General features: G+C 45.2%; 1 protein-coding gene across 2 annotated transcripts in view; it reads left to right on the forward strand.

Annotated features, from left to right (window-relative positions):
• Window positions 1-27,083, forward strand: part of FMN1 (formin 1) — a 445,090-nt gene that overhangs the window by 197,102 nt on the left and 220,905 nt on the right. For both annotated transcript variants that reach the window (XM_077263405.1, XM_077263415.1), the window contains exon 3: window positions 21,542-21,657. In XM_077263405.1, the coding sequence (XP_077119520.1) occupies window positions 21,542-21,657 (116 nt within the window). The remainder of the gene's footprint in view (window positions 1-21,541; window positions 21,658-27,083) is intronic.

Consider the following 27,083-nt stretch of genomic DNA (forward strand, 5'->3'; position numbering starts at 1 on the left):
TGCCCTTCTCTAAGATGGTGGGGACCAGGATCTATGTCATCACGCTGCCCACACTCTGCGTTCACCTTCATTGGCTGAGAAATGGCGCTTTTCGCGTCATTGAAACGCGACTTTGGCGCGAAAGTCGCGTACCGCATGGCCGACAAGCACAGGGGTCGGATCGGGTTTCATGAGACGCCGACTTAGCCAAAAGTCGGCGACTTTTGAAAATGATCGACCCGTTTCGCTCAACCCTAGTTATAAGGGTTAAAAGTTGACCAGCAATTTCTAATTTTTACAATACCATTTTTTTTTTTTAGGGACCACACACTTGAAGTCATTTTGAGGGGTATATGATAGAAAATAACCAAGTGTGACACTATTCTAAAAACTGCACCCCTCAAGGTGCTCAAGAAGTTTTTTAACCCTTTACGTGCTTCACAGGAACTGAAACAATATGGAAGGAAAAAATGAACTTTTTTACTTTTTTTTGCAAAAATTTTACTTCAGAACCAATTTGTTTTATTTTCACAAGAGTAAAAAGAGAAAATGAACCACAAATTTTGTTGTGCAATTTCTCCTCAGTACTTTGATACCCAATATGTGGGGGTAAACCACAGTTTGGGCGCATGGCAGAGCTTGGAAGAGAAGGAGTGCCGTTTTACTTTTTCAATGTAAAATTGGCTGGAATTGAGATCGGATGCCATGTCGCGTTTGGAAGAGCCCCTAATGTGCCTAAACAGTGGAAACACCCCACAAGTGACACCATTTTGGAAACTAGACCCCTTAAGGAACTTATCTAGATGTGTGGTGAGCACTTTGAACCCCCAACTGCTTCACAGAAATTTATAAAGTAGAGCAGTGGAAATAAAAAATATCCTTTTTTGTCCTCAAAAATGATTTTTTAGCCTGCAATTTTTTATTTTCTCAAGGGTATCGGGAGACATTGGACCCCAAAATTTGTTGAAAAGTTTGTCCTGAGTATGCTGATACCCCATATGTGGGGGGACCACTCTTTGGGCACACATCGGGGCTCGGAAGGGAAGGATTGCCGCTTGGAATGCAGACTTTGATGGGATGGTCTGCGGGCGTCATGTTGCATTTGCAGAGCTCCTGATGTACCTAAACAGTAGAAACCCCCCACAAGTGACCCCATTTTGGAAACTAGACCCCCCAAAGAGCTTATCTAGATGTGTGGTGAGCATTATGAACCCCCAACTGCTTCACAGAAATTTATAAAGTAGAGCAGTGGAAATAAAAAATTCTTTTTTTTTCCACAAAAAAGATTTTTTAGCCCCCAAGTTATTTTCACAAGGGTAACAGGAGAAATTGGACCCCCAAAGTTGTTGACCAATTTGTCCTGAGTATGCTGATACCCCAAATGTGGGGGTAAACCACTGTTTGGGCACACGGCAGAGCTCAGAAGGGAGGGAGCACCATTTGACTTTTTGAGCGCAAAATTGGCTGTCGCGTTTGGAGACCCCCTGATGTACCTAAACAGTGGAAACCCCCAATTCTAACTCCAACCCTAACCCCAACACACCCCTAACCCTAATCCCAACCCGATCCATAATCCTAATCACAACCCTAACCATAATCACAACCTTAACCCCAAAACAACCCTAATCCCAACCCTAACCATAACCTTAATCAAAACCCTAAGCCCAACATACTCCTAATCCTATTCTCAACCCTAACCTCAAACTTAACCCTAATCCCAACCCTAACCGTAACCCTAATACCAACCCTAACCCTAATACCAACCCTAATCCTAACCCTAGCCCTAACCCTAACTTTAGCCCAACTCCTCTAGCCAGGAGGGGACACAGGAGGACCCAGGGACACCGGTAAGTATAATAGGGTCCCCGAATCTCCCTATTACTCTGTCCTCTGATGTGCAATCACATCAGAGGACAGAGAATGACACATCACTTTTTTCTCTAGTAGCCTTCAACGACAGCCACCAGGAGGTTGTCTCCACACCCTAATGGGGGACAGGAAGCACAAGAGGTTAAAAACCCCTCCCACCTCCCATTAACCAGTGTCTTTCCTGTCCCCCATGGGGCATGGAGAGGTTTCTGCTGTGCCGGGCACTGGTGGTCGGGCCCCCAGGGCTTCCTCCTCCGTTGTGCCTCCCGTCTCCTCCGGATTCTGGGACCGCATTCCCGGTCCTCCTGCATCCTCTTGCGGGGATAAAGCTGGCCGGTGAGCCCATCCCGGATGCCTCCCCGAGCTCTCCGGCGTCTCCCCCTCCTGCGTGCGCTGTTCGGCGGCCTGGAAGTCACGTGATCCTTCACTTCGGGGTCGGCGCTCCTGCATAGGAGCGATTCAGTCCAGCATTATGGATTACCGAACGGCGTGTGAGGCACGCTGCATCCTCGCACGCCTGCCTGGGACTGCGGAGGGGGAGGGGCAGCGAATTGCCACGCACTGGTGCAGACTTATTTTCTATATAAGCTGCGAAGACGTCTCAGGTAAGCCTGCTGTAAGCATGGATTCGTCTTGCCCTGCAGCTGCAGAGCCCAGTGCTCCTCAAGCCCTAGTAAGTGTGGCAGAGATGGGTCCCATTTAAAGGTAGTTTTATATATACCTTCTTACACCGCTTCCTCTCTCTTTTCAGGGAGTCAAGCTGGGCCCTAAATCCGTTACTAAACGCAAATGTGCTACCTGTAATGTGAAAATGCCACTAGATTGGGAGAAAAAGTTGTGCCAACCTTGTACAGATAAAATTATCCGGGTGGAACACCCTTCATTAATTGAAGAAATTCACTCCTTGGTTAGGCAGGAGGTTCAAACCTCTTTGGTCACACTCGCTCCCCCTCCACCGCCACCACCATCCTCACCTGGTCCATCACTTCCCAAGAAGAGAAAAATCCAGGAGTATTCCGGGTCAGAGTCTGAAGGGTCTTATACGTCCTCTTCAGTCAAATGGGAGGATGTGTTACCCCATAAATCTGCGGAGATTAGAAAATATCTTTTTTCCTCTGAATACATTGAGGAATTGGTGTCTGCAGTGAGGAACACCATGGGGCTAAAAGAGGAATCAGTTCCTCAGTCTATACAAGATGAATTATTCGGTATACATACTGAAAAACAACCTGGGTTTCCCTTACATAAAAGTATAATAGACATGATCAATAATGAATGGGAACTGCCTGAAAAGCGGCTATCTAATCCTTCAGATTTTAAACATTGGTTTCCTCTAGATGAGGACTCAATCAAATGGAACATCCCAAAAATTGATGTTCAGGTGGCTAGAGTGGCTAAGAAGACGGCTCTGCCGTTAGAGGATTCCTCCCAGTTAAAAGACCCCTTAGATAGAAAGATTGAGAGCCTTCTCAAAAAATCCTGGGAAACCTCTACCTCAGCCCTCAGATTCAACATTGCATCCACCTGCGTGGCCCGCTCTCTCTTCCGCTGGATAGAAGAGCTTGAAAACCACATCTCTCAGGGTACCCCGAGAGAGGAAATGTTGGACTCTTTGCCTATTTTGCATAGAGCAACTGGGTTTCTCGCTGACGCCTCACTGGAATCTATCCGTGTGACCGCCAGATCGCTAGTCCAGACAAATTCAGCCAGAAGAGCTCTCTGGCTAAAAATGTGGAGCGGAGATGTCACTTCAAAGATAAAACTCTGTTCCATTCCCTTTAAGGGTGACTACGTGTTTGGGCCCTCATTGGATGACATCCTGGAAAAAGCCACAGATAGAAAGAAAACTCTTCCTGAACAAAGGCCTTCCAGGAAGCGTTTTTTTTCGAGCCTCCCAGTCCCAGCCCTCCCAGGGTAAAGGAAAATGGAAAACTGGGAGGTGGCGTTATGCTAAGGGGAAGCCTAAAAACATCCTTATTCCCCAACAAACACAACAAGAAAAACAATGACTCCGATCCGGTGGGGGGGAGGCTTTCGAACTTCGTTCACAGTTGGCAGAATATCTCCAACAGTCCCTGGGTAGTGAGTGTTATCCAACAGGGTCTTCTGATAGAGTTCGATGCTCCTCCTCCCAGGATCTTAAGAGTCACCTCCCCGTCATCTCGGGAGACTCAAAAACTGATGATGGCTGGAATACAGGACTTACTAGACTCGAGAGCTATTTCCATGGTCCCGGTAAATGAGCAAGGGAAAGGGCACTATTCCCGTATCTTCATGATAAAAAAAGCCTTCCGGGCAATCTCGGATCATAATAAATCTAAAATCTCTCAACAAATACATAACTTACCGCAAATTCAAAATGGAGTCAGTAAAAACAGCCATCCCTCTGATAGCTCCTCATTCCTATAGGGCAACAGTAGACCTCAAGGATGCCTATTTCCATATTCCAATGCATCCTCGCCACAGGAAATACCTAAGATTTGTGGTCCAATTCAATCAAAAAATCTTACATTTCCAATACAATGTTCTCCCCTTCGGGATCTCCTTGGCCCCAAGGGTGTTCTCCAGAGTCATGGCGGAAGCCGTATCTCATATCAGGAACCAAGACGTCGCTATAGTGCCGTACTTGGACGACCTTCTAATAATTGGTCCTTCCGCCGAAATTCTCAATCAGAGAATTTCCAAAACTCTGAACATCTTACAGCTTTTGGGTTGGATACCCAATCTAAAGAAGTCTCAACTATTACCATCAAAGGTGAGGAAATTCCTCGGAGTCCTTTTGGTCTCAGAAAATCAAAAATCTTTCCTACCAGAGGAACACCAGATGAACCTGATATCCAAGGTCTTAGACTTCAAGAAACAACGATCCCCGACTCTGCGGACTGCAATGTCTCTTCTGGGGTCGATGACAGCCTGTATACAATCAGTCCAGTGGGCTCAGAGCCACTCCAGAGTACTACAGGCACACATCCTAGGGAACTGGAACGGAAATCCAAATTTCCTGAACAGAAGAGTCTACACTCCAGGGAAGGTAAAAGCCTCGTTAACCTGGTGTGCGATCCAATCAAACCTGCTAAAAGGAGTGGACTGGATACAAGATCCGCTGGTCACAGTGACAACACATGCCAGTCAAAAAGGTTGGGGAGCAGTTGTCTCGCAAATCCCATTCTAGGGTCACTGGAATCAGAAAGAAAGCTCCAATTCCTCCAACTCCAGAGAATTGATGGCAGTGGAGAGGGCCCTTCTGGCTGCCAGCAGTCTCATTATAGGTCAACATGTCAGAATCTACTCAGACAATATGACGACTGTTGCGCATCTAAAACACCAGGGAAGTCCGAAGTTCAACCAATTGAGAGCAATATCAAACAGAATTTTTTGCTGGGCAGAGAAACATCTCCTCTCACTATCAGCAATACACCTCAAGGGGTCAGTAATCATTCATGCGGATCTCCTAAGTTGTCACGATTTACATCCAGGAGAATGGAGCCTGAAGGCGGACATTTTCAGAATGTTGACGGACAGATGGGGACTTCCCGACATAGACCTAGTGGAGCGCCCCCACACCGCCGCAGGGCCGAGGGGTACCCGGAGCCGGGCCTCTAGGTCTCAGTCCTGGGGTTGTCACGGTGGCTAGACCCGGTCCGTGGCCCTGTCTGTCAGTGGGGGACGTCCGGTGCAATAAGTGATGTTGTAGCGGTGCAGTTGTGGGGTGCAGGTCGCGGTAAATAACGAGGACACCAGGTTGCAGTCTCTTTACCTCTTTACTGAAGCTCTCTGGGTCCTCAGTCCGGAATACGGCTCACCAGGCTGCGCAAGTCCGGCCGGTCCAATGGCACTTCCAGAGCTCTCCTTGCAGGTGGAAATCGGTGCCTTCCTTCTAGCGCTATGTGTTGCAGTCCTTCCCTGCTGTGCTTACGGAAAGTACCCCACAACTGTTGTGTCTGTTTCTCGTGTTCCCTCACAACAACTTAATTCGCAATGATCTTCCTCGTCCCTCCAGATACTATGGTAGGAACGCACCCGTATGACGGGGAGGCTCGGAGATCTTCCGGGACTCTATCTGCGCCCCTCTCCTGTTGGTACCCCCCTTTGCCTTCCTGGGTGATGCGTGAGACAGTCCGCCTCAAGCTAACTGCCCTGCCGTAGGTCTGAGGTATGGCTTGAAACTCTTTACCTCCTCGGCGTTCCGGCCACCGGTAGTGCGCCTCAGTAAGGTGCTGCCTCTTTCAGCACAACCCTCACTGGTATCTCCTTTCGCTTGATTTCGTTTCTCACTCAGCACAATCTATCTCGCTTCTTAGTCCTTCCTTGGGCACCGCCGCTATGCTGAGCAGGCACGGTCCCTTTACGTTCTTTCCATGCCAAGCCTCTGCCAGGATCCCACCCCTGGCAGAGACCCTACAGTCTCTCCCTTCACAACACCCTCTGCCACCAGGTGTTGCTCCGTTCAATCCCGTCAGCGTTCTCTCTAACTTCCTGCCTGACCCCCAGTTTACCCACTATGGTGGGGAGTGGCCTAATGAATAGCACCCTTAGCTCCCCCCGGAGGCCCAGCTGTGAAATGTATTGGTGACTGTGATACCTGCTCAGAGAACTCCTTCCGTGCCATCGAACGCAGCATGGCCCCCCTTAGTGGCTGAACCATGCTACTGCAACGACCAGGACTCTGGGGCGCTGCACTAGCGTCAAGACAGAATGCACAGGTCGAGAACTACTTCTCTCTAGACCCCAAAGACAGGTCTCAGGGAGTAGACGCCTTCACTCATACATGGAGGTTAAATCTAGCATACGTGTTCCCTCCAATACCGTTGCTTGCAAAGACCCTCCGGAAGATCCGAGACGATCAGGTCCAGACTATCCTAGTGGCTCCGGTATGGCCGAAAAGAAGCTGGTACCACCTCATCAGAGAACTGAGGGTGGATGGTCCAGTCTTTCTTCAATCATCAGAGGATCTACTCTGCCAGGGCCCCTTTTATCATCCGGAACCACAAAAGTTCAAACTGGCAGCCTGGCTATTGAAGCCCAGGTACTAAGAGCCAAGGGTCTTTCAGAGTCAGTAATCTCTACCTTACAGAAGTCTAGAAAACCTGTCACCAATGCCATATATGGCAAAATCTGGAATAGATTCTCTGCATGGTGTCATCCTCATAATCCTGACCCTTTCCATCCTAATATCTCACAAATATTAGATTTTTACAAAAAGGATTGGAGTTGGGGCTGAAGCCAAGTACCTTAAAAGTTCAAGTGTCAGCTTTGAGCTCTGTCTTCGATCAAGACCTTGCAGGTCATCGTTGGATAAAGAGATTTATGGTCGCAGCATCAAGGCATTGTCCAAGGAAACAAATTTTTGTGCCATCATGGGACTTAAACATAGTTCTAAACGGCCTTACAGCTCCTCCATTTGAGCCATTATCATCTTGTTCCTCACAGCTTCTGTCCTGCAAGACTGCCTTCTTAGTTGCAATTTCTACTGTAAGACGAGTGGGGGAAATACAAGCCCTTTCAATTAGAGAACCTACCTTATCTTATCATAAGAGATGACTCCATTGTGTTCCGACCAGATCCATGGTTTCTTCCGAAGGTAGTGTCAGAATTTCATCGATCACAGGATATAGTCCTCCCATCGTTCTGTCACAATCCTGCAAATCCGGAAGAACACAGATTTCATACCTTGGATGTACGACGTATAGTGTTATACTACTTAGAACAAACTAAATCGTTCAGAATTGACAAAAATCCCTTCGTTCATCTTTCTGGCAGAAACAAGGTCAAAAAGGTAGCGAAGAGTACCATTGCCAACTGGATAAAAAAGGCCATTACTGAAGCATACCTAACTCAGAATATCGCTATTCCTGCGGGCCTAAAGGCTCACTCCACCAGATCTACTTCCATCTCTTGGGTTGAAAGGGCTGGTGCTTCAACAGAGCAGATTTGCAGGGCTGCAACATGGTCGTCTTTGCACACTTTTACCAAGCATTACAGATTGGACTTCTGGTCCAACCGGGATCTTGCCTTTGGCCGAAAAGTTCTCCAGGCTGTGGTCCCTCCCTAAATACAGAATTGGTTGGCATTTCTCCTGGTGGCTGCCGTGGAAGACTAGATAATAGAAAGATTAATCCGAGAACATGAGAAATCGGAATAAATTTATTCAAAAAAGCAACCAGTCATACAGGGTATCTGCCAACGTTTCGGCCACAGGCCTTTATCAAGGCAATTATCTAGAAAATAATACAACACAAATTGATACAGATATTCATAAGCATATCCATTATGTACACTGGTTGTATTGTATACAGAAACGATCCAACAAAACCATTATTAAGCATAAAGAGAATGTAAACACAGAATAGGGATGTCACCTATAGGTATGGGAAACAAAAAGACAGCCATCGCAATCATAATCCAGTATATAACCTGCTGAAAACGGGGTGCCAAAACAGTAAACATAACAATAGACACTAAATCCATGGTACAATGAAAAGAAAAGGAAGTGATCCCACATCCATAGTAGCCGTGGTATGTGTGAGTGAAACAGGACAAGCTTCAATCTGTAGAAAGCGGAATAGAGGAAATGAGAGAGATATATATATTATTACCTGTATGCTGTTAGCAGGGAAGCTATAAAGAATGCGATAAAGATAAAATCGACATAAGAATAAGTGTCAGAGATCAGTAGGAAGATGGGGGTATAAGAGAACCGCTCAAAATTACCTTAGAGATGGGAGCACAGGATCCAGGCACAGCCGTTGGAGGGGCTAAGTGTGACAGGAAGCTGAAGGTGCTCCATATAAAAGAGAAATCACCTAATAACCCGGAAATGAAAAGCGCGACCAGACGGTGCTTACTGAGGAGATCTAAAGTGACCGCAAGCGCGGTACAGCAAAGCCGACGGAAGTGGGGCAAAGGGTGAACAAAGAGTGAGTGCGCAAGCGCAAGTCAGGAACTAAGTGCATAGTAAAGACAGGGACGTGTACACGTCCAAGACGGGAGTTATCAGAGTGCATGCGCACACAATTAAGTAACGTAAGAGGGTCAGGAAAAGAAACAAATCAAGGAAGAAACCCGGAAAAAAGGAAAAAGAAAGAGGAAAAAGGAAAAACAGGGAGAGAAAAGGAAGGAAAGGAACATTAAAAATGAGATAGACGGATGGAAAAGAAAAAATGAAACAAGAAATAATTATAAAAGAAATATAGAAAAACACCCACAAACCTGTAGAAGGTGATCAGAATACCACAGGGTGATGGACCAATGGATTAGGTCAATAGACATAAAAATAAAAAGCATCATGTTATATTATAATATACCTTCTTGTACATTAAAACCATACATATATATCTCTATACACACATACATACATATACATATACCAATGTATATATTACTGCAAAAATACAGCAAGTCACTGGAGTAAGTGTCATAGGATACTGGGATACTGATATCGAGGTGTATACATCCTGTAGAAACCCATAAAACATGCACCCTATAAAGAGTAAAAAATAGTAAAAAATAAAAAAATAAATATCGGAACCTTGTGATCTCTCCTCAACCTATATAACTAAGGGAAAGACCAATTTTAATAGAAGATCTCATACTCCCTATTGAGACCATGTGGTTCCAAAGTTTGGAGCACATGGATCCAATAGGCCTCCTTTTGTTTTAATTTCAAGATTCTGTTACCACCTCTCCTAGATACGGGAATACTGTCAATGATCTGGTGCCGAAGTTGTGAAACACTGTGATTGTGAGCTATAAAATGGGCTGGTAATGGTAATAATAGCCGTTTGCACCTGATAGATTTGTGTTGTGAGATGCGGTCTCGGATATGTTGGGTGGTCTCACCCACATATCCGAGACCGCACGGGCATTTAATAAGATAAATAACGTATGTAGAATCACAGCTAAAAAAACCACGTATTGAAAAACGTTTACCGGATCTAGGGTGGGTGAATGTGTCGCCCCTAGTAATGTTTGAACATTGAAGACAATGTAGGCATGGAAATGTACCCCTACGCGGTGTTGCCAAAAAGGTTTGTCTTGATACCAATTTTGAGCTGCCAATATCAGCTGCAACCAGAAGGTTGCTGAGATTTGAAGGTTTTTTATGGCACATAAGTGGGGCAACCTGGAACTCAGGAATATTTGGGTATGATGTGCCCAATAGAGGCCAATGTTTTCGTATCAAACCCTGAAATAGTGACATGAATGGATGATAAGTGTTGACAAATGCCATTCTATTAACCTTCGGTTGTGGCATAGTGGGATGTAAAGAATCTGGAGTGAAATTTAAATATGTATCGGGATATCCACGATTACGAAACTTGGTCGCCATCTCGTCCAATCTCGTAGAACGTTGAACAGGGTCAGAAACAATCCGGTTTATCCTGCTATATTGTGATCTAGGGAGAGACCACTTAATATGGCGAGGGTGGCAGCTGGTGAAGAATAGTAAACTGTTCTTGTCAGTAGACTTGACATGGAGGTCAGTAGATAAAGTACCATCTCCATTGATAATGATCTTAGTGTCCAGAAAGGAAATGGATTTAGGATCATACTGAATTGTGAAGGTCAATTTGTCAACTCAAGTATTAATGGACTGGTGAAAAGACAAAAGAGAGTCCAAGTCGCCACACCATATAAGGAAAATATCGTCAATGTATCTCTTCCAGAGTGGACAAAACTGCTGGAAGAGTACATGTGTATAGACGAATTTCGACTCGAAGTCGGCCATGAAGATATTGGCATAAGGGGGCGCAACATTGCTCCCCATTGCAGTACCATTCAATTGAATAAAAAAATCATCTTCAAATAGAAAAAAATTCTTTGTCAAAATCAGTTTCAATAATGTACCAAAAGTCTTTCAAATTAGGGTCAAACTGAGTATAGTTATCTAAAAAATCTTTAACAGCCTCGATACCTTTCTGATTATTGATATTTGTGTATAGGCTATTGACATCTAATGTCACCAGATAACAGCCGTGAGGTACGGTGTTCAAATCACGGATATAGGACAAGAACTGAGATGTATCCCGCAAAAAGGAGGGAATGTGGCATAATAATGGGGATAAGATCTTTTCTAGTACCATTGCAAGTGGAGAAAGTAAAGAACCCGTGGAGGCCACTATGGGTCTCCCAGGAGGGTTATTCAGATTTTTGTGGATTTTGGGTAATGTATAAAGAACGGGGCAGATAGGGTGAGGATTAACTAAAAATTCACTGAGTTTGTTATCTATCACTCCCAATAAGCAAAACCGGTGGGATAGAGTCCGAATCTCCTTAGTAATTTCCAATGTAGGGTCATGTGAGATAGGACAATAGGTTTCGGAGTCACTCAGTTGAGAACGGATCTCGTTAATATAATAGTGTCTATCCATCACCACCACTGCACCGCCTTTGTCGGCGGGTTTAATTACCAGTTGTTTATTAGAACGTAAACTATTGATAGCCACTTTCTCAAATCTAGACATATTGTTCATGACATGAAGACGACCATGTTGAATATCAATTAATTTACTATGTGCATCTTTTTTAACAAGAGAAATGAATGTCTCAACTGGGTGGTATGTCCTAGGTGGAGAGAATGTACTACGCTGACTCAAATTTAACTTTTTGAGAGAAAGTGTGGTACTAACAGCCGGATTGGCAGTAGAAGTAGATGATACTGATGATGATATATCCCCAGAGAAGTGAACTTTTAAACGAAGAGATCTAAAGAAACGATTTAATTCTTGATCAAGGACAAAATCATTAAACGGAGGGGTCGGGCAGAACGACAGACCTTTCCGTGGAAGACTACTAGAGAAAATAGAATTATTCTTACCGTTAATTCGGTTTCTAGGAGCCTTACACGACAGCATTAATTCCCTCCCGATGTTCTTGGATAATTTTTTTCTGAGAACCTAAAGGGTAACCGGTGCTATGGGTTCAGTTGTAAGTCACTGGTTAATGGGAGGTGGGAGGGGTTTTTAACCTCTTGTGCTTCCTGTCCCCCATTAGGGTGTGGAGACAACCTCCTGGTGGCTGTCGTGGAAGGCTCCTAGAAACCGAAATAACGGTAAGAATAATTCTATTTTTTTTCTTTCTGCGGCCGCTGGTAAACGGTTAATTACCGGCGATCGCAAAACAGGGGTCGGTGAAAACTGACCCTGATCATGTTCTTTGGGGTCTCGGCTACCCCCAGCAGCCGAGACCCCAAAGATCTTCCGGGTGCTGGCCGGCGGGCGTACTGCGCTTGCGCCTGCCATTTTTTGACCGGAACAAGATGGCGGCGCCCATCAGGAGCCACGAGGAGCACCAGGGGAGATGGGTGAGTATCGGAGGGCGATTGGGGACCCCATTTCTCTGTCCTCTGATGTGCGATCACATTGGAGGACAGAACTTAAATGGGAAATCGCTTTTTTTTTTTTTGCGACCGCCTGTAAACGGTTAATTACCGGTGATTGCAACCCGGGGGTTGGTAAAAAAAAAAAAAAACCCTGAATCATATTCTCTGGGGTCTTGGCTACCCCCGGCAACCGAGACCCCAGAGAAAATCCAACTCCGTGGGGCGCTATTCACTTTTTCCACAGCGCCATTAATTAACGGCACTGTGGTTTAAGTACACTTAGCTGCCGCCATTAAAAGGCATATCGGCGGTCGTTAAGGGATTAAACAATGCAAGTCACAACTGGTACAGGAGGAGAGAGGACCCTGCCCGCAAGGGCTCACAATGTACAAGGGATGGGTGAGGATACAGTAGGTGAATGCAGAGCTGGTCATGCAGTGGTTTGGTGGATCGGTGGTTACTGCAGGTTGTAGGCTTTTTGGAAGAGGTGGGTCTTCAGGTTCTTTTTGAAGGTTTCGATGGTAGGGGAGAGTCTGATATGTTGTGGTAGAGCGGTTCAGAGTAGGGGTGATGCGCGAGAGAAATCTTGAATGCGATTGTGGGAAGAGGAGTAGAGAAGGAGATCTTGTGAGGATCGAAGGTTGCGTGCAGGTAAGTACTGGGAGACAAGGTCACAGTTATGTGGAGGAGACAGGTTGTGGATGGCTTTGAATGTTATGGTTAGGGTTTTGTACTGGAGGGGTGCGAGAGTGTTCTAGGGGAGGCCACAGAGCAGGAGGTTGCAGTAGTCAAGGCAAGAGATGTTGAGGGCATGGACTAGGGTTTTTGCAGAATCTAGGTTTAGGAATGTACGAATCCGGGAAATATTTTTGAGTATAAGGCGGCAGGAAGTGGAAAGGGCTTGGATATGTGGTTTGTAGGAGAGATCAGTGTCAAGGATTACCCCGAGGCAATAAGTTTTTGGGACTGGGGAGAGTGGGCAGCTGTTTACTGTAATGGATAGGTCCTTTGGGGGGGTTGCGTGAGATGGGGGAAAGATGATTAATTCTGTTTTGTCCATATTAAGTTTTATAAATCAAGTAGAGAAGGATGAAATAGCTGACAGACATTGAGGGATTCTGGTTAGTAGGGAGGTGATATCTGGTCCAGAGATGTAGATCTGTGTGTCGTCAGCATAGAGATGATACTGAAAACCTTGAGATTCTATGAGCTTTCCCAGGCCAAAAGTGTAAATGGAGAAGAGCAGGGGCTGAACCTTGAGGGACTCCGACAGATAGGGGGTGAGGTGAGGAGCTGGTGTGTGAGTGGGAGACGCTAAATGTCCGGTCTGTTAGGTATGACGAGATCCAGGATAGGGCCAAGTCTGTGATGCCAAGAGATGAGAGGGTCTGTAGTAATAGGGAATGGTCCACTGTATCAAAGGCAGAGGAGAGGTCCAGGAGGAGGAGGACAGAGTAGTGTCGCTTGCTCTTGGCGGTTAATAGGTCATTGGTGACCTTAGTTAGGGCAGTTTCAGTGGAGTGGTGTGACCGGAAGCCAGATTGTACGCAGTCGAAGAGGGAGCAGGAAGAGAGATGGGAAGACAGTTCAAGATGGACGTGGTGTTCCAGTAGTTTTGAGGCATAGGGGAGAAGTGATATAGGGCGATAGCTAGATACAGAGGATGGGTCAAGACTGAGAGGGCTTTTTGAGGATAGGTGTGATTGAGGCATGTTTAAAGCTTGAGGGGAAAACACCATAATATAATTTTACATGGAAAAACTGCACAACTTAATAATGGATACATATGGTAATCTATGATGTGACTGACATAAGATGGCTGGATATCCTGTAAGCAAGGGCAGGATGTCCAAAACGGGTAATTTACTGGGTCTCAAGTGCTCCTTGTATCCAGATATTTTCAATCTTAATCATTCTTGCTCTTAACAGAAGACTTTTGCATATTGTCTCCCTGCCGGAGGTGTCCTTACACACCGAAAGTTATTTGAGCCTTTATTACTTGTCATTATTTCTTTTGTATATAGCATCTTTGCACTCTCAATAAGCATTCAGAGTTTAGTAGCCATAGTCTTAATGTGCGCCTAGGTGTCACTGTATATGGGAGTTTCCTTCCTACACAGAAGCGATAAGTGGACCTTTTTTATTTAAATTTTGCTGACTTTGACAAATTAAAAGAGAAAAACATAGCTACTACGCAAACTGGCGCAAGTCTCAATACTGGAAAGCTTTTAATTACTTGGAAAATACATGTAGGGGAGAGGGAGAGAACGAAGACCCCACTGACCGTAAGAGCTTACACTCTACTGGTGAGAGAGGACTCCGCTGACCATAACAGCTTATACTCTACAAGAGAGAGACCGCAAGAGCTTACACTTTACAGGAAAGAGAGATGACCTCTTGTTAGGTTGAACAATTAATAAATGTTCACTCTTTAGTTGCCTACTCCTGGCCTAATGGATATTGATCAGGTGCGCACCAAAGAAATAAACATATGACAACACACAGTCAGATGTAAGCTCTCCTTGATTAATCTATGGCTCAGCTCCAAGGGCTTTATTCAGTCAGAACACAAGTTTATATATCTACTGTAAGGGGGCTCGGTTAGCTCTAAAATGGGAGTGATCGGATGTATTCCATTGGTTAGTGGGTTGGGCAATGAGCAAGTCCATGGGCGGATCCATGAGGTCATCAGGGTGGGTTGGTCCATGAGGTCATCAGGGTGGGCGTCACTGTGGGTGGATCCATGAGGTCATCAGGGTGGGCGTCATCTTGGATATCAGCACATGGTATGCTGATACAGGAAATGGCAGCCATCTTTAGTGTCTCACTTTGATCTGAGAAAACTTTTGTAAGGTTAAACAATACACATTATGGGTTGCTTCTCTCAATCTCTTATCTTGAGGTTAAGTAAGTATTTGATCTTATGGCTCTCCTCAACACTCTGACCATAAAAGCTTACACTCTACTGGAGAAAGATAGGACCACAATGACCATAAGATCTTACACTCTACAGGAGAGAGAGGACCCCGCTGATTATAAGAGCTCACACTCTACAGAAGAGAGCGAGAACCCCACTGACCATAATAGCTTACACTCTACAGGAGAGAGAAGGGACCCCGCTGACCATAAAAGCTTGTACTCTACAGGAGAGAGCTGACCCCACTGACCATAAGAGCTTATACACTACAGGAGAGAGAGGACCCCACTGACCATAAGAGCTTACACTACAGGTGAGAGAAGACCCTATTTACTATAAGAGCTTACACTCTACAGGAGAAATAGACTTATCCACTGACTGTTCAGCAGTGTTGTTTTCCATCTCTAAACTGTTTCACTGGCAACTTTTTATTTTTTATGCAAATCTAATCTCACAATGTTTTGATTTTATGTGACATTCAGGAAATTTGAATTGAACTCGATCCTCCGTAAATCGATCCTCTCATCTCTGCTATACAATCATGAACAGACATGCTCATGATTAATGCCACTGGATAGCTTGCATGTGGTTTTTGGGTCCACAATCTGAATATCAACTTGTTATGGTTTTAAAACCTTGATTCTTGTCAAATGTAATCTGGTAGCTATCTCAGACTTCACCCAGAAAGAACTTTGGGTCTCATTTCGTATAAGATGTGTGGGTATAAGTTGTTTCCTTCATAATTAGGCATTATTAGCGTGCTATCAGGAGTGAGGTTCAGAAGTAGCAGTTGGTGTCACCCACGATCTAGTGCCTGAATGATCTCAAATGCCCCTTTGCCCTGTAAGAAGACTCTATATGTTGTAGTACCTAACAGGTGGGGTGTGAGCAGGGCCGGACTGGGACTAAAATTCAGCCCTGGTATTTAAAGTCACACAGGCCCACTTGTCACATGGTGACTGTATAATATCTTTGTACACTTGTAGGCTACAAGAAGTGAGGGGAGTGTAACACGACTATATAACATATAATTACAGCTGTATCCAGCATTACAGCTCAGCCCCCATAGAATGTAATACAGCACAGCCCCCATAGAATGTAATACAGCCAGCCCCCATAGACTATAATACAGCACAGCCCCATAGAATGTAATGCTGCACAGCCCCCATAGAATGTAATGCAGCACAGCCCCCATAGAATGTAATGCAGCACAGCCCCCATAGAATGTAATGCAGCACAGCCCCCATAGAATGTAATGCAGCACAGCCCCCATAGAATGTAATGCAGCACAGCCCCCATAGAATGTAATGCAGCACAGCCCCCATAGAATGTAATGCAGCACAGCCCCCATAGAATGTAATGCAGCACAGCCCCCATAGAATGTAATGCAGCCAACCACCATAGAATGTAATGCAGCCAGCCACCATACAATATAATGCAGCACAGCCCCATAGAATGTAATGCAGCACAGCCCCCATACAATATAATGCAGCACAGGCCCATAGAATGGAATGCAGCACAGCCCCATAGAATATAATGCAGCACAGGCCCATAGAATATAATGCAGCACAGGCCCATAGAATGGAATGCAGCACAGCCCCATAGAATATAATGCAGCAGAGGCCCATAGAATGGAATGCAGCCAGCCCCATAGAATATAATGCAGCAGAGGCCCATAGAATGGAATGCAGCCAGCCCCATAGAATATAATGCAGCACAGGCCCATAGAATGGAATGCAGCACAGGCCCATAGAATATAATGCAGCACAGGCCCATAGAATGGAATGCAGCACAGGCCCATAGAATGGAATGCAGCACAGGCCCATAGAATGGAATGCAGCACAGGCCCATAGAATGGAATGCAGCACAGGCCCATAGAATGGAATGCAGCACAGGCCCATAGAATGGAATGCAGCACAGGCCCATAGAATGGAATGCAGCACAGGCCCATAGAATGGAATGCAGCACAGGCCCATAGAATGGAATGCAGCACAGGCCCATAGAATGGAATGCAGCACAGGCCCATAGAATGGAATGCAGCACAGGCCCATAGAATGGAATGCAGCACAGGCCCATAGAATGGAATGCAGCACAGGCCCATAGAATGGAATGCAGCACAGGCCCATAGAATGGAATGCAGCACAGGCCCATAGAATGGAATGCAGCACAGGCCCATAGAATGGAATGCAGCACAGGCCCATAGAATGGAATGCAGCACAGGCCCATAGAATGGAATGCAGCACAGGCCCATAGAATGGAATGCAGCACAGGCCCATAGAATGGAATGCAGCACAGGCCCATAGAATGGAATGCAGCACAGGCCCATAGAATGGAATGCAGCACAGGCCCATAGAATGGAATGCAGCACAGGCCCATAGAATGGAATGCAGCACAGGCCCATAGAATGGAATGCAGCACAGGCCCATAGAATGGAATGCAGCACAGGCCCATAGAATGGAATGCAGCACAGGCCCATAGAATGGAATGCAGCACAGGCCCATAGAATGGAATGCAGCACAGGCCCATAGAATGGAATGCAGCACAGGCCCATAGAATGGAATGCAGCACAGGCCCATAGAATGGAATGCAGCACAGGCCCATAGAATATAATGCAGCACAGGCCCATAGAATATAATGCAGCACAGGCCCATAGAATGGAATGCAGCACAGCCCCATAGAATGGAATGCAGCCAGCCCCATAGAATATAATGCAGCACAGGCCCATAGAATATAATGCAGCACAGGCCCATAGAATATAATGCAGCACAGGCCCATAGAATGGAATGCAGCACAGCCCCATAGAATGGAATGCAGCCAGCCCCATAGAATATAATGCAGCAGAGGCCCATAGAATGGAATGCAGCCAGCCCCATAGAATATAATGCAGCAGAGGCGCATAGAATGGAATGCAGCCAGCCCCATAGAATATAATGCAGCAGAGGCCCATAGAATGGAATGCAGCACAGCCCCCCCCCCCCCCAATAGCTCCACAATCCAGTCATCACTCATTGATAAAAAAAAACAAAAAAAACGCTCTACTCACCTTTCCTCCTGCCCCGCGCTGCTCTGGCTCTGGTCTCAGTAGTCGCAGTCTGCCCGCCCGGTCACATAGCAGGTGCGCGATGATATGACGTCATCGCGCACCCACAGTGTCAGCGGCAGGCAGAGCGGGGAATGATGGGAGAGGAAGCGTCAGCAGACGCTCTCTCCTCCATCATTGCATTCAACTGTACCGGCGTCTATGCCGGGAGTGCGCCGACAGCGGGGAGAGTGTGCCGACAGCGGCACACTCGAGCGGCCCACTACTGCCACCGGCCCTTCTGGCATTTGCCAGAACTGCCCGATGGCCAGTCCGGCCCTGGGTGTGAGGGAGACTGCTTCAGATTTTGCATTGGGACCAAGGAGATTCAAGTTATTTCAATTGCTATAGTCAGTTATACCACGCATTATGTGCATTATTCTGTTTACATGCTCGTGGTGTGTAAAACCACTGTGTGAATTAAATTAGCATTTTCGTGTTAATTTAAGGTGTTTCTTTCCTGTTTTGTAGCATCCAGCTAAAAAATCAGCAGACAGAATTTACAAGTACATCTCACTTATGTGGATTCGTATTCAATTGCTTTTTTTTAGATCTTAATCTATGCTTCTAAGGCCCCATTCACACTAGCAGTATTTGGTCAGTATTTTACCTCAGTATTTGTAAGCCAAAACCTGGAGAGGAACAATTGGAGAAAAATTATGAAAGAAATGTCCACCACTTCTGTATTTTTCACCCACTCCTGATTTTGGCTTACAAATACTGAGGTAAAACGCATACATGATTACCTTTTATTAAGATGGTCTATGCTGTAATGGACACTGCACTGTATAGGGACCACCACTATTGCCAGGATATAGCATTATTAGGTTGGATAACCCCACAGTCTCACAGGACCCCTGCTGCCAGGCTTGGTCCTCAAAGCTCTGGATCCCAATAGTTGCCACAAACCACTACCCCATGTTAACAGATCACCACAAAGTCTCCCTTTTCCATGAGATCTTGGATAAAAAGTAAGAAGCACTTGATGTTGTTATAGACCACACAGGCTATAAGACTCCTATAGTGAGGTTCCTTCAGCATGGCTTAAATTGTAATAAAAAGTGAGTTGCATTTGTAATTGTTTGTTTTTTTGGGGGGTGGTTTTTACACTTACAATTGGTTTCATAAACTCTCTAATCACTTCATTAAAAAAAATGTTTAAAGATAGTCTGTCACTCCAAAAACTATTAAACTAATTACAAAGTCTGCTAGGGGACTTGGCCCCTATAAATCTTATACCTGCCATATAAATTTAGCTTCTTTTAATTATAGAAAAAAAATAGTTTTATCAGTTATGAAAATTAGTGCTTCTTGATTCACTCTTGGTGTGGTCAAGGGCTCGGCACACTGCTCCATGCTTCACTTCCCTTGAGCCTTGATTGACTGCACTTGCTTTCTCAAAGTAAGTGCTACCTTAATTGAATGCCAAGCCCTGCAAGTCTGCACTGCAGGAGCCGAACAGGTGCGTGCCCAGTGTTAGTGCAGATCAGCCCTCATCCCTCTCTTCTGGTTCTGGTGTTTGTGCACACAGGATCACCGCACCACTCAACATTTAAATGGAGTTTTGGCGTTGACAGACTTCCTTTAACAATAAAGTACTTAACGGTTTTTTTGTTCTGCTGTACTTGTGCTACGAACCACTACTAAGAGTATGTGTATTTGTGTTAGCACCAAAAGTAAAAACAGTCTATTGTGTTTTGTTTTGGTTTTTTGCTTTTAATTATGAGCAACTTACAATGAGATGTTAAACCCCTAACTGTGAAGATGTGTAGTCAGTGTTTTGTTCATGACTTCCTGGATGCAACCCAAATTCTGGTAAAAGAGATACTAGGTGGCTTGGTTGAGTGTAAAAATCCTAACGATTCATGTATTGCATTCGAAAAATAGCTACTCGTGAAGTGTTTACACATCTAAAACATTAATTGTTGCGTTCAAACATTGGAAATGTCACAATGCTAAGAATGGCCTGGTTTAAACATTAGAGATCATAGACTTTTGAATTGAATGGGAATCACAGTATCCACCGAGTGTTGACTCTTAAATCTCTAAAAGCTCTCCAAATTTTTCTGTGGAGAAACTTATTATTCTCTCCCAGTAAAAGACTTATTTAAATTGTTAGCTTCTCAATATCAGTGAGTGTCCAGTTACCTGTATCCCCCACGATCAATGATTTATGACCTATTATACCCAGCTCATGAATATGGATGTCTACCTGGCAGCAGGTTTACTAGACCTGTAGTAATAATCTCCTACTGGTCAAACTGATTTTATCAAAACTATCATGAATTCCTCTAGATACACTTGTACTTGCACAGAGTATTTGAAGGAACTCGGAAGGGAGGTTGTTCCAAACATCTCGGAAAACCAACCACAGATCTTCTGAAGATGACGCTTGTGCAAATGCTTGTCTCTTCATGTAATGTCATATAGACTCGATGTTTGGACCAGGGCTCTGACTTATTGTTGTTTATGCTGAACATAGTTCTTAAAGGGAATCTGTCACCTACTTTTTAGCATAAAAGTTGCGGCCACCACCATCAGGGGCTTATCTGCAGCATTCTGTAATGCTGTAGATAAGCCCCCGATATAACCTGAAAGATAAGAAAAACAGGTTATATTATACTCACCTGGGGGGTCAGGTGCGGTCCGGTCCGATGGGCGTCGCGGTCCGGGTCTGGTGCCTCCTATCTTCATGCGATGACGTCCTCTTCCTTGCTTCTTGTCACGGTTCCTGCGCAGACAGACTTTATCTGCCCTGTTGAGGGAACAGCAAAGTACTGCAGGGCACAGGTGCCAGGAAAGGTCCGAGAAGCCCAGCGCCTGCGCATTGCAGTACTTTGCTCTGCCATCAACAGGGCAAATAAAGTACACCTGTGCAGGAGCCGCGACATGAAACAAGGAAGAGGACGTCATCGCATGAAGATGGGAGGCGCCGGACCCGGACCTGAGACACCCATCGGACGGGACGGAACCGGAACCACCCCCGGGTGAGTATAATCTAACTTGTTTTTCTTATCTTTCAGGTTACATCGGGTGCTTATCTACAGCATTACAAAAAATGCCATGTAGATAAGCCCCTGATGGCGGTGGCCGAAGCTTATATACGAAAAAGTAGGTGACAGATTCCCTTTAATGACATTGGCTGTATATTTGGGGACGTTGTCCTGCTGCAGAATAAATTTTGATCCAATCAGCTGCCATCTTGATGGAATTGCAGGATGGATAAGTGTGTTAAGAAGTTAACATCTCAAATTTTTAAAGCATTCTTATTTTGCTGCATTTTTTCCACTCCTGCCTAAAACGTTTGCATGCCACTGTGTATTCTATACTGGATGAGTGTTTTACTAAAGATCTGCTTCATTTTTATTTTGTACAGGAGGTGGTGGTATATTGAGAGGTGTTGCAAAATCAATAGCAGATTTTCAGTCTGAGGCTTCTGATCAGCAAGTAAGGCCGGACCGGAATCTTCTCCATCTGACACTCGACATACATGTAAGTATAAATGAGATCCTAGTGTGTTTTCGCCACCTAAAAATGTTGGTTAGTCCAAGCAGCTGACATCATGCCTATGGAGAAATAACGGCTCAAGTGACAAGCATTCTATTCAAAAAGAACTATGAATCTGTGGAATAATCTAACTTGGGAACTGGCCATGGCACTGATGGCAGTAACTGCTAACGGCTTGTGATTTTATTTATTTTTTTAATAGCATTTATCCAATTTAACCAATCAACAGGGGCCACAATGATACTTAGAGGTATGGCAATCAGAAACTTTTCTAGTTTATTGTATTTACATGTCCTAAATGTACGGCAGATTTTGGTTTCACTCAATGCAGACATAACATTGGCACAACCTGTGCAGCAGCACAGGGGCCCAATAGATAGGTGCCAAATGAATCTCAAAAGCAGCATGCAGCTTCTGTTAAACATTTTTTGGGGGTTCCAAAGTGCCCATATAATGTTCTTGCACAGGGGGCCCCTTCTGTCTTTGTCTGCACTAGGTTTCCCTACCTGGACGTCCACCTACAAGGAAAATAGAGGTCTCCTATTCTGACTCCATAACTAGGTGGCAAGTGTAGGGCACTTAAAACTCTTTTTCTATGGATGCCTGTATGTTCCAGTACTCGCACAAAGAGATTTCATCAGATAACTTGACTCGACTGCAGGAGGCACATATGAAGATTCCAGAAAGTTTATTTTCAAGCTGATTTCTTGTAGTTATTCGCAACATTATTAGGGAAAAAAAGACTAATCTGAACCTGAGATGCAAGGCATAAGTGTCTTAAGATGGCTGACATACTCAGAAAGGGGAAGGTTAATTACGTCAGCACAGAGGAGAGGGACAGGGAGAAAGACAGGACAAACTTCTAAAAGGGACAAAACATATTGCATACTAGTTGAACAACTACAATACTGTATGATTCCCAAGTTGTGGGACATTACATCCACTCTCCACCCCTCCATTCTCACTTCATAAAGGAAGAGTCCATGCATTTGACAACTCCTTTTGTGAGTTTCTGAAAAGGCTGAGTGTTTTACTCTCCTAAACCTACAATAATAATGGCCACACACATGCATTACCTCCTCGTCTGCCTCACCTTCCCTATTGGAATGACACCAAGGGTTCTGAAAACCTCCATTCTGACAATATACATTATGGGGAATCCCAAAATGTAAGATTATTACTTTCCCATTCCTGCTCACAACAATGCATTAATTTTCTCCCCTCTGACATGAAAAATACATGTGTGTAGATATAGACAAGCATGTTTTACCAGATAGTTTGGTCGCAGGGCCGGACTAGCTATCTGGTATATTCCAGAAGGACTGGTCCGGCCGTGGGCCGCATTGCCTGCTTCTGTTAACAGTATTGGTGTCCTCAAGACGCCCATACTATTAACAGTTGTAACAGAGCACAGATCCACAGGCTCCGTTACTTACCCCGGCATGCTGCGGGCTTCCTTCCTTATGTTCATCCTGGCAGAGGCCGTCACACACAAGGGACATCGGCGGTGCTATGACGTCAATCAATTGCGCCACCAGCATTCAATAAGAGACCAAATGGAAAAGATGACCAAGGTTGCTGAGGTCAAAGTGTCCAGATTAGGTGAGTATAACTTTTTTTTTGGGGGGTGGGGGGGTTGTGATGGATGATCATACTACAGAGGGTGCTGTTTTGGGGACCGTTATATGCTACAACTTGCTGTCAAGGGGACCACCATATTATATAAGGGGCTGTTGGGCATACCATCATACTATATAGTGGTTGTTGGGGGGACCATCATACTATATACTGGGCTATTGGAGGAGCATCCTACTGTATGGGAGTCTGTTGGTGAGGGGAGTATCATCCTATAAAGTGGTCTGTGTGGACCATTATGCTGTATTGGGACTGTGGGGGATATTTATAGTATGTAGTGTGGTTTTGGTGGATATTATACAGTGTGCAGGTCTATGGGGTACATTATACTACGTGGGTGGCTGTGGTGACCTTCATGCTCTATGGGGTGGTTATGGGGGACATCATACTGTATGGGGTGGCAATGGGGGGATTTCATACTGTATGGGGGCTGTGGGGGGAGTTATACTGTACAGGGCGCTATGGTCTGTAGTGCACCTCATACTGTATATTGGAAGCTGTGATGAATATTATATTGTACGGGGGGCTGTGGTGACCATTTTACTGTGTCTGGTGTTGTGGAGCAATCATACTGTGTGCGGTCATCATATCATATGGGGTCATATTACACTAATGGGGTCATGAAAGGGATATCATGAGTGAGACTACTTCAGTAGGGGAAAAATAACTATGGTACGTGCTAAAATACATTTCCTCTCCTGTTGGGAGACATGGTCTTCTTTTGACTGTGCGTGATATGACTTTTTCTATGGGGAGCCTGTTAATTCTATGAACACCCCTGCTCAGGAACATTATTACAATATGGAGGCACTGAGGGTCTTTATTATAAAGAGGCACAATGGGGGGTTTGTTATAATTTTTAGGGGAAGCAAGTTGTCATTATTGTTAATATAAGAAAGCAGAGGGGATATTTTTATTATGAGAAGGTACAGGGTCAATATTATAAGAGGTCACAAAGGAGCAGTATTAAAGGAGGTACAAGGGAATTATTATAAAGTATCACAAGTTGTGGATTGTGTAGAGGCGGTAGAATGTGAGGAGGGTCCTGGAAAATCAGTGAAGTGAAGAAGTCTGTGTGTTACGGTTTGCAGGTACGAGTTCAGGATGGAATAAGAAGTCATGGTGGTCTGGAGTGAATGTAAAGGAAAACAGAAAATGAATGATAACAATCAGCGAAAACATCACTAGTGAGAATCTGTACACTAAACACATATATGGTCTTTATATGGTATCTGTATGGTGGTAATATCAGTCTTGGTACAGTGTTTTGATTAAAGTAGCTTTCCAAGCTTGGAGCTAAAGTCTGAGGTGACTCTGTGACTGCAGACTTCTGAATTCTCACAGAACTCGCGTGCAGTGAGGATTCTCCGGTGCTGGCAGTGACTGTTTCATGTGCAGTGGCGTAACTTAACCCCTTCCCGATATGTGCCGTACTAGCCCAACCCGACCGCCCAACATACCTTAAATGGGACAGTTTCCATCCAAAACACATAAAAAACTCTGTAGTATAAAAGGACACACAAGTGTTAGCTCACAAGAAGTCCCTTAGCTGCAGGAATCAGGACAGGTAGGTGCCACCACTGTCAAATGAATAACCAGATAGTAATAGCACAACTGAGACCTCGCTCAAGGGATGACTGACAGGCAGTTGGAGCCCCCCAAGGGCAGCGGGGTACTCGGTACCGGGTCCTTTGGTTCACAGGAGGATGTCACGGTGGCTGACCCGGTCCGTGGCCCTGGGACATCCGTGTAAAAAGGGAAAGGTCTTTAAAAGGAATGTTCATGACGCCACCTGTGGTATTCGGTCAGGGTGACCGACGCTGCTTTAGGGGTTCGCTGGGGTGATGTTATGGCAGCTAGATGGTATACCTTCCCACAGGTGAAGTGTGTCCCCAGGGCTTCCCAGTGTGTAGATGGTGAATGGTGAGAGGCGCAGTGAAGAACGAGGACACAAGGTTGCAGTCTCTTTACCTTTACTGAAGGTTTCAGCAGCCACAGTCCAGAGCACAGACCACAGGGCAGGCAGAGTCTGGGCCAGTTTGGAGGCAAGTCAAGTCCCCTTATCCAGGTAGAAATCAGTAGCCTTCCTCTAGCACTGTGTATTGTAGTACCTTACTGCTAAGCATCTCATAAGGTCCTCGCAGATGTTGTAGATGTTATGTCTCTCTCTCTCTGTCCCCCAGATGGATAGGACAAACCCATATGACCGGTGGCTTGAGGCATTTTACAGGGACTCTATCATGCCCCAGCCTCTAAGCGGTGCCACCTTGGCTCCTGGGTATAGGGCGGGCAGGTAACGTGAAATTAGCTGTCCTGCTGGTCTCTGGAGCAAGGCATAAAGGACTGTTGCTCCCTCGGTGTTCTGGCTACTGGGATCCTGCGCCTCAGAAGGAGGCTGCCTGTGTAGGGCAGAACTCCTCTGATATCCACTACTTTGCTATGACTTCTTCACCCTCTCTACAATACAGTTCTCCTTCAGTGTCTTTCTAGAAGCTGCCGCACTCAGGGCAGGTACAGCTCCGTGTCCTTCTGCCTCGGCCTCTGACAGTATCCCACCCCTGTCAGGGACCAACTACCTGAGCAAAGGTCAGCCAGCAACTAACTCACTTGCTCCCCAGGCAACCAGTTTTACCTAAGTGTGAGGAGTGCCCTAATAAATAGGAGCATAGCTCCCCCTGGTGGCCTGGAGTGCGAAATGTGTTGTATGTTTGTGGTACCTGGATTCAGTTGTCTTTCATTGCCTCCAAATGTATCATCACCCCCCTAGAGGAGAACAATATTACTGCAATGACCAGGACCCTGGGGCGCTGCACAGTCATACAAAGTACTTGAAATATATAAGAAAAGCCTATTAAGACCACACAAACCAGCACACCAACCAAGTCCCTGTGCTGCGTGCTAGTCCAGAGAAGTATGTAGTGGTGTGCTGATATAATAAGACCGCAATGGGTTAATAATAAACGTACTGCATGTGCCCTGCAAGTCATATAAAAATCACCTATGCACATGGGAGCAAGAACGTACTGAACAATAAGAGCACAAGTGATACCGCACCAGGCAGGGACTCACCGAGGTTCAGATGCAGCTGTGTGTAGTGCACTTGTGTCCGTCCGGTTCAGCGGTGAAGCGTCCGGCGTGTAGATGTTGGATAGCAAAGCGGGCAGGCAGAATCAATCAGCCGCAGCACAGCGGCACAGTGAAAGGGCTGCGCAGAGCCATGGAAAGCCCCGGCCGGTGGCATCCCTGGATACGAGCGGGAAAAAAAGAGGGGTAGCTGGAGCGGAGCACAGTGTGTAACGTTACAGGGCGGCACAGAGAGCAAAAAGAATACCGACGCGTTTCAAAGGAGTGGCGTCCTTCTTCATCAGGGATGATGAAGCATTTTCTGTCATATAGGCCCCTCAAAGTCACTTCAAGTGTGAGGTGGTCCCTAAAAAAAATGGTTTTGCAAATTTTGTTGTAAAAATGAGAAATCGCTGGTCAACTTTTAACCCTTATAACTTCCTAATAAAAAAAAATTGTTTCCAAAATTGTGCTGATGTAAAGCAGACATGTGGGAAATGCTATTTATTAACTATTTTGTGTGATATGACTCTCTAATTTAAGGGCATAAAAACTGAAAGTTTGAAAATGGCAAAATTTCAATTTTTTTCACAAAAAAACGCAAGTCATATCGAAAATTTTACCTCTATCATAAAGTACAATATGTCATGAGAAAACATTCTCAGAATCACTGGGATCCGTTGAAGCATTTCAGAGTGACAGTGGTCAGAATT

The sequence above is a fragment of the Ranitomeya variabilis genome, chromosome 1, assembly GCF_051348905.1.
Source record: "Ranitomeya variabilis isolate aRanVar5 chromosome 1, aRanVar5.hap1, whole genome shotgun sequence".
Classification (NCBI taxonomy): Eukaryota; Metazoa; Chordata; class Amphibia; order Anura; family Dendrobatidae; genus Ranitomeya; species Ranitomeya variabilis.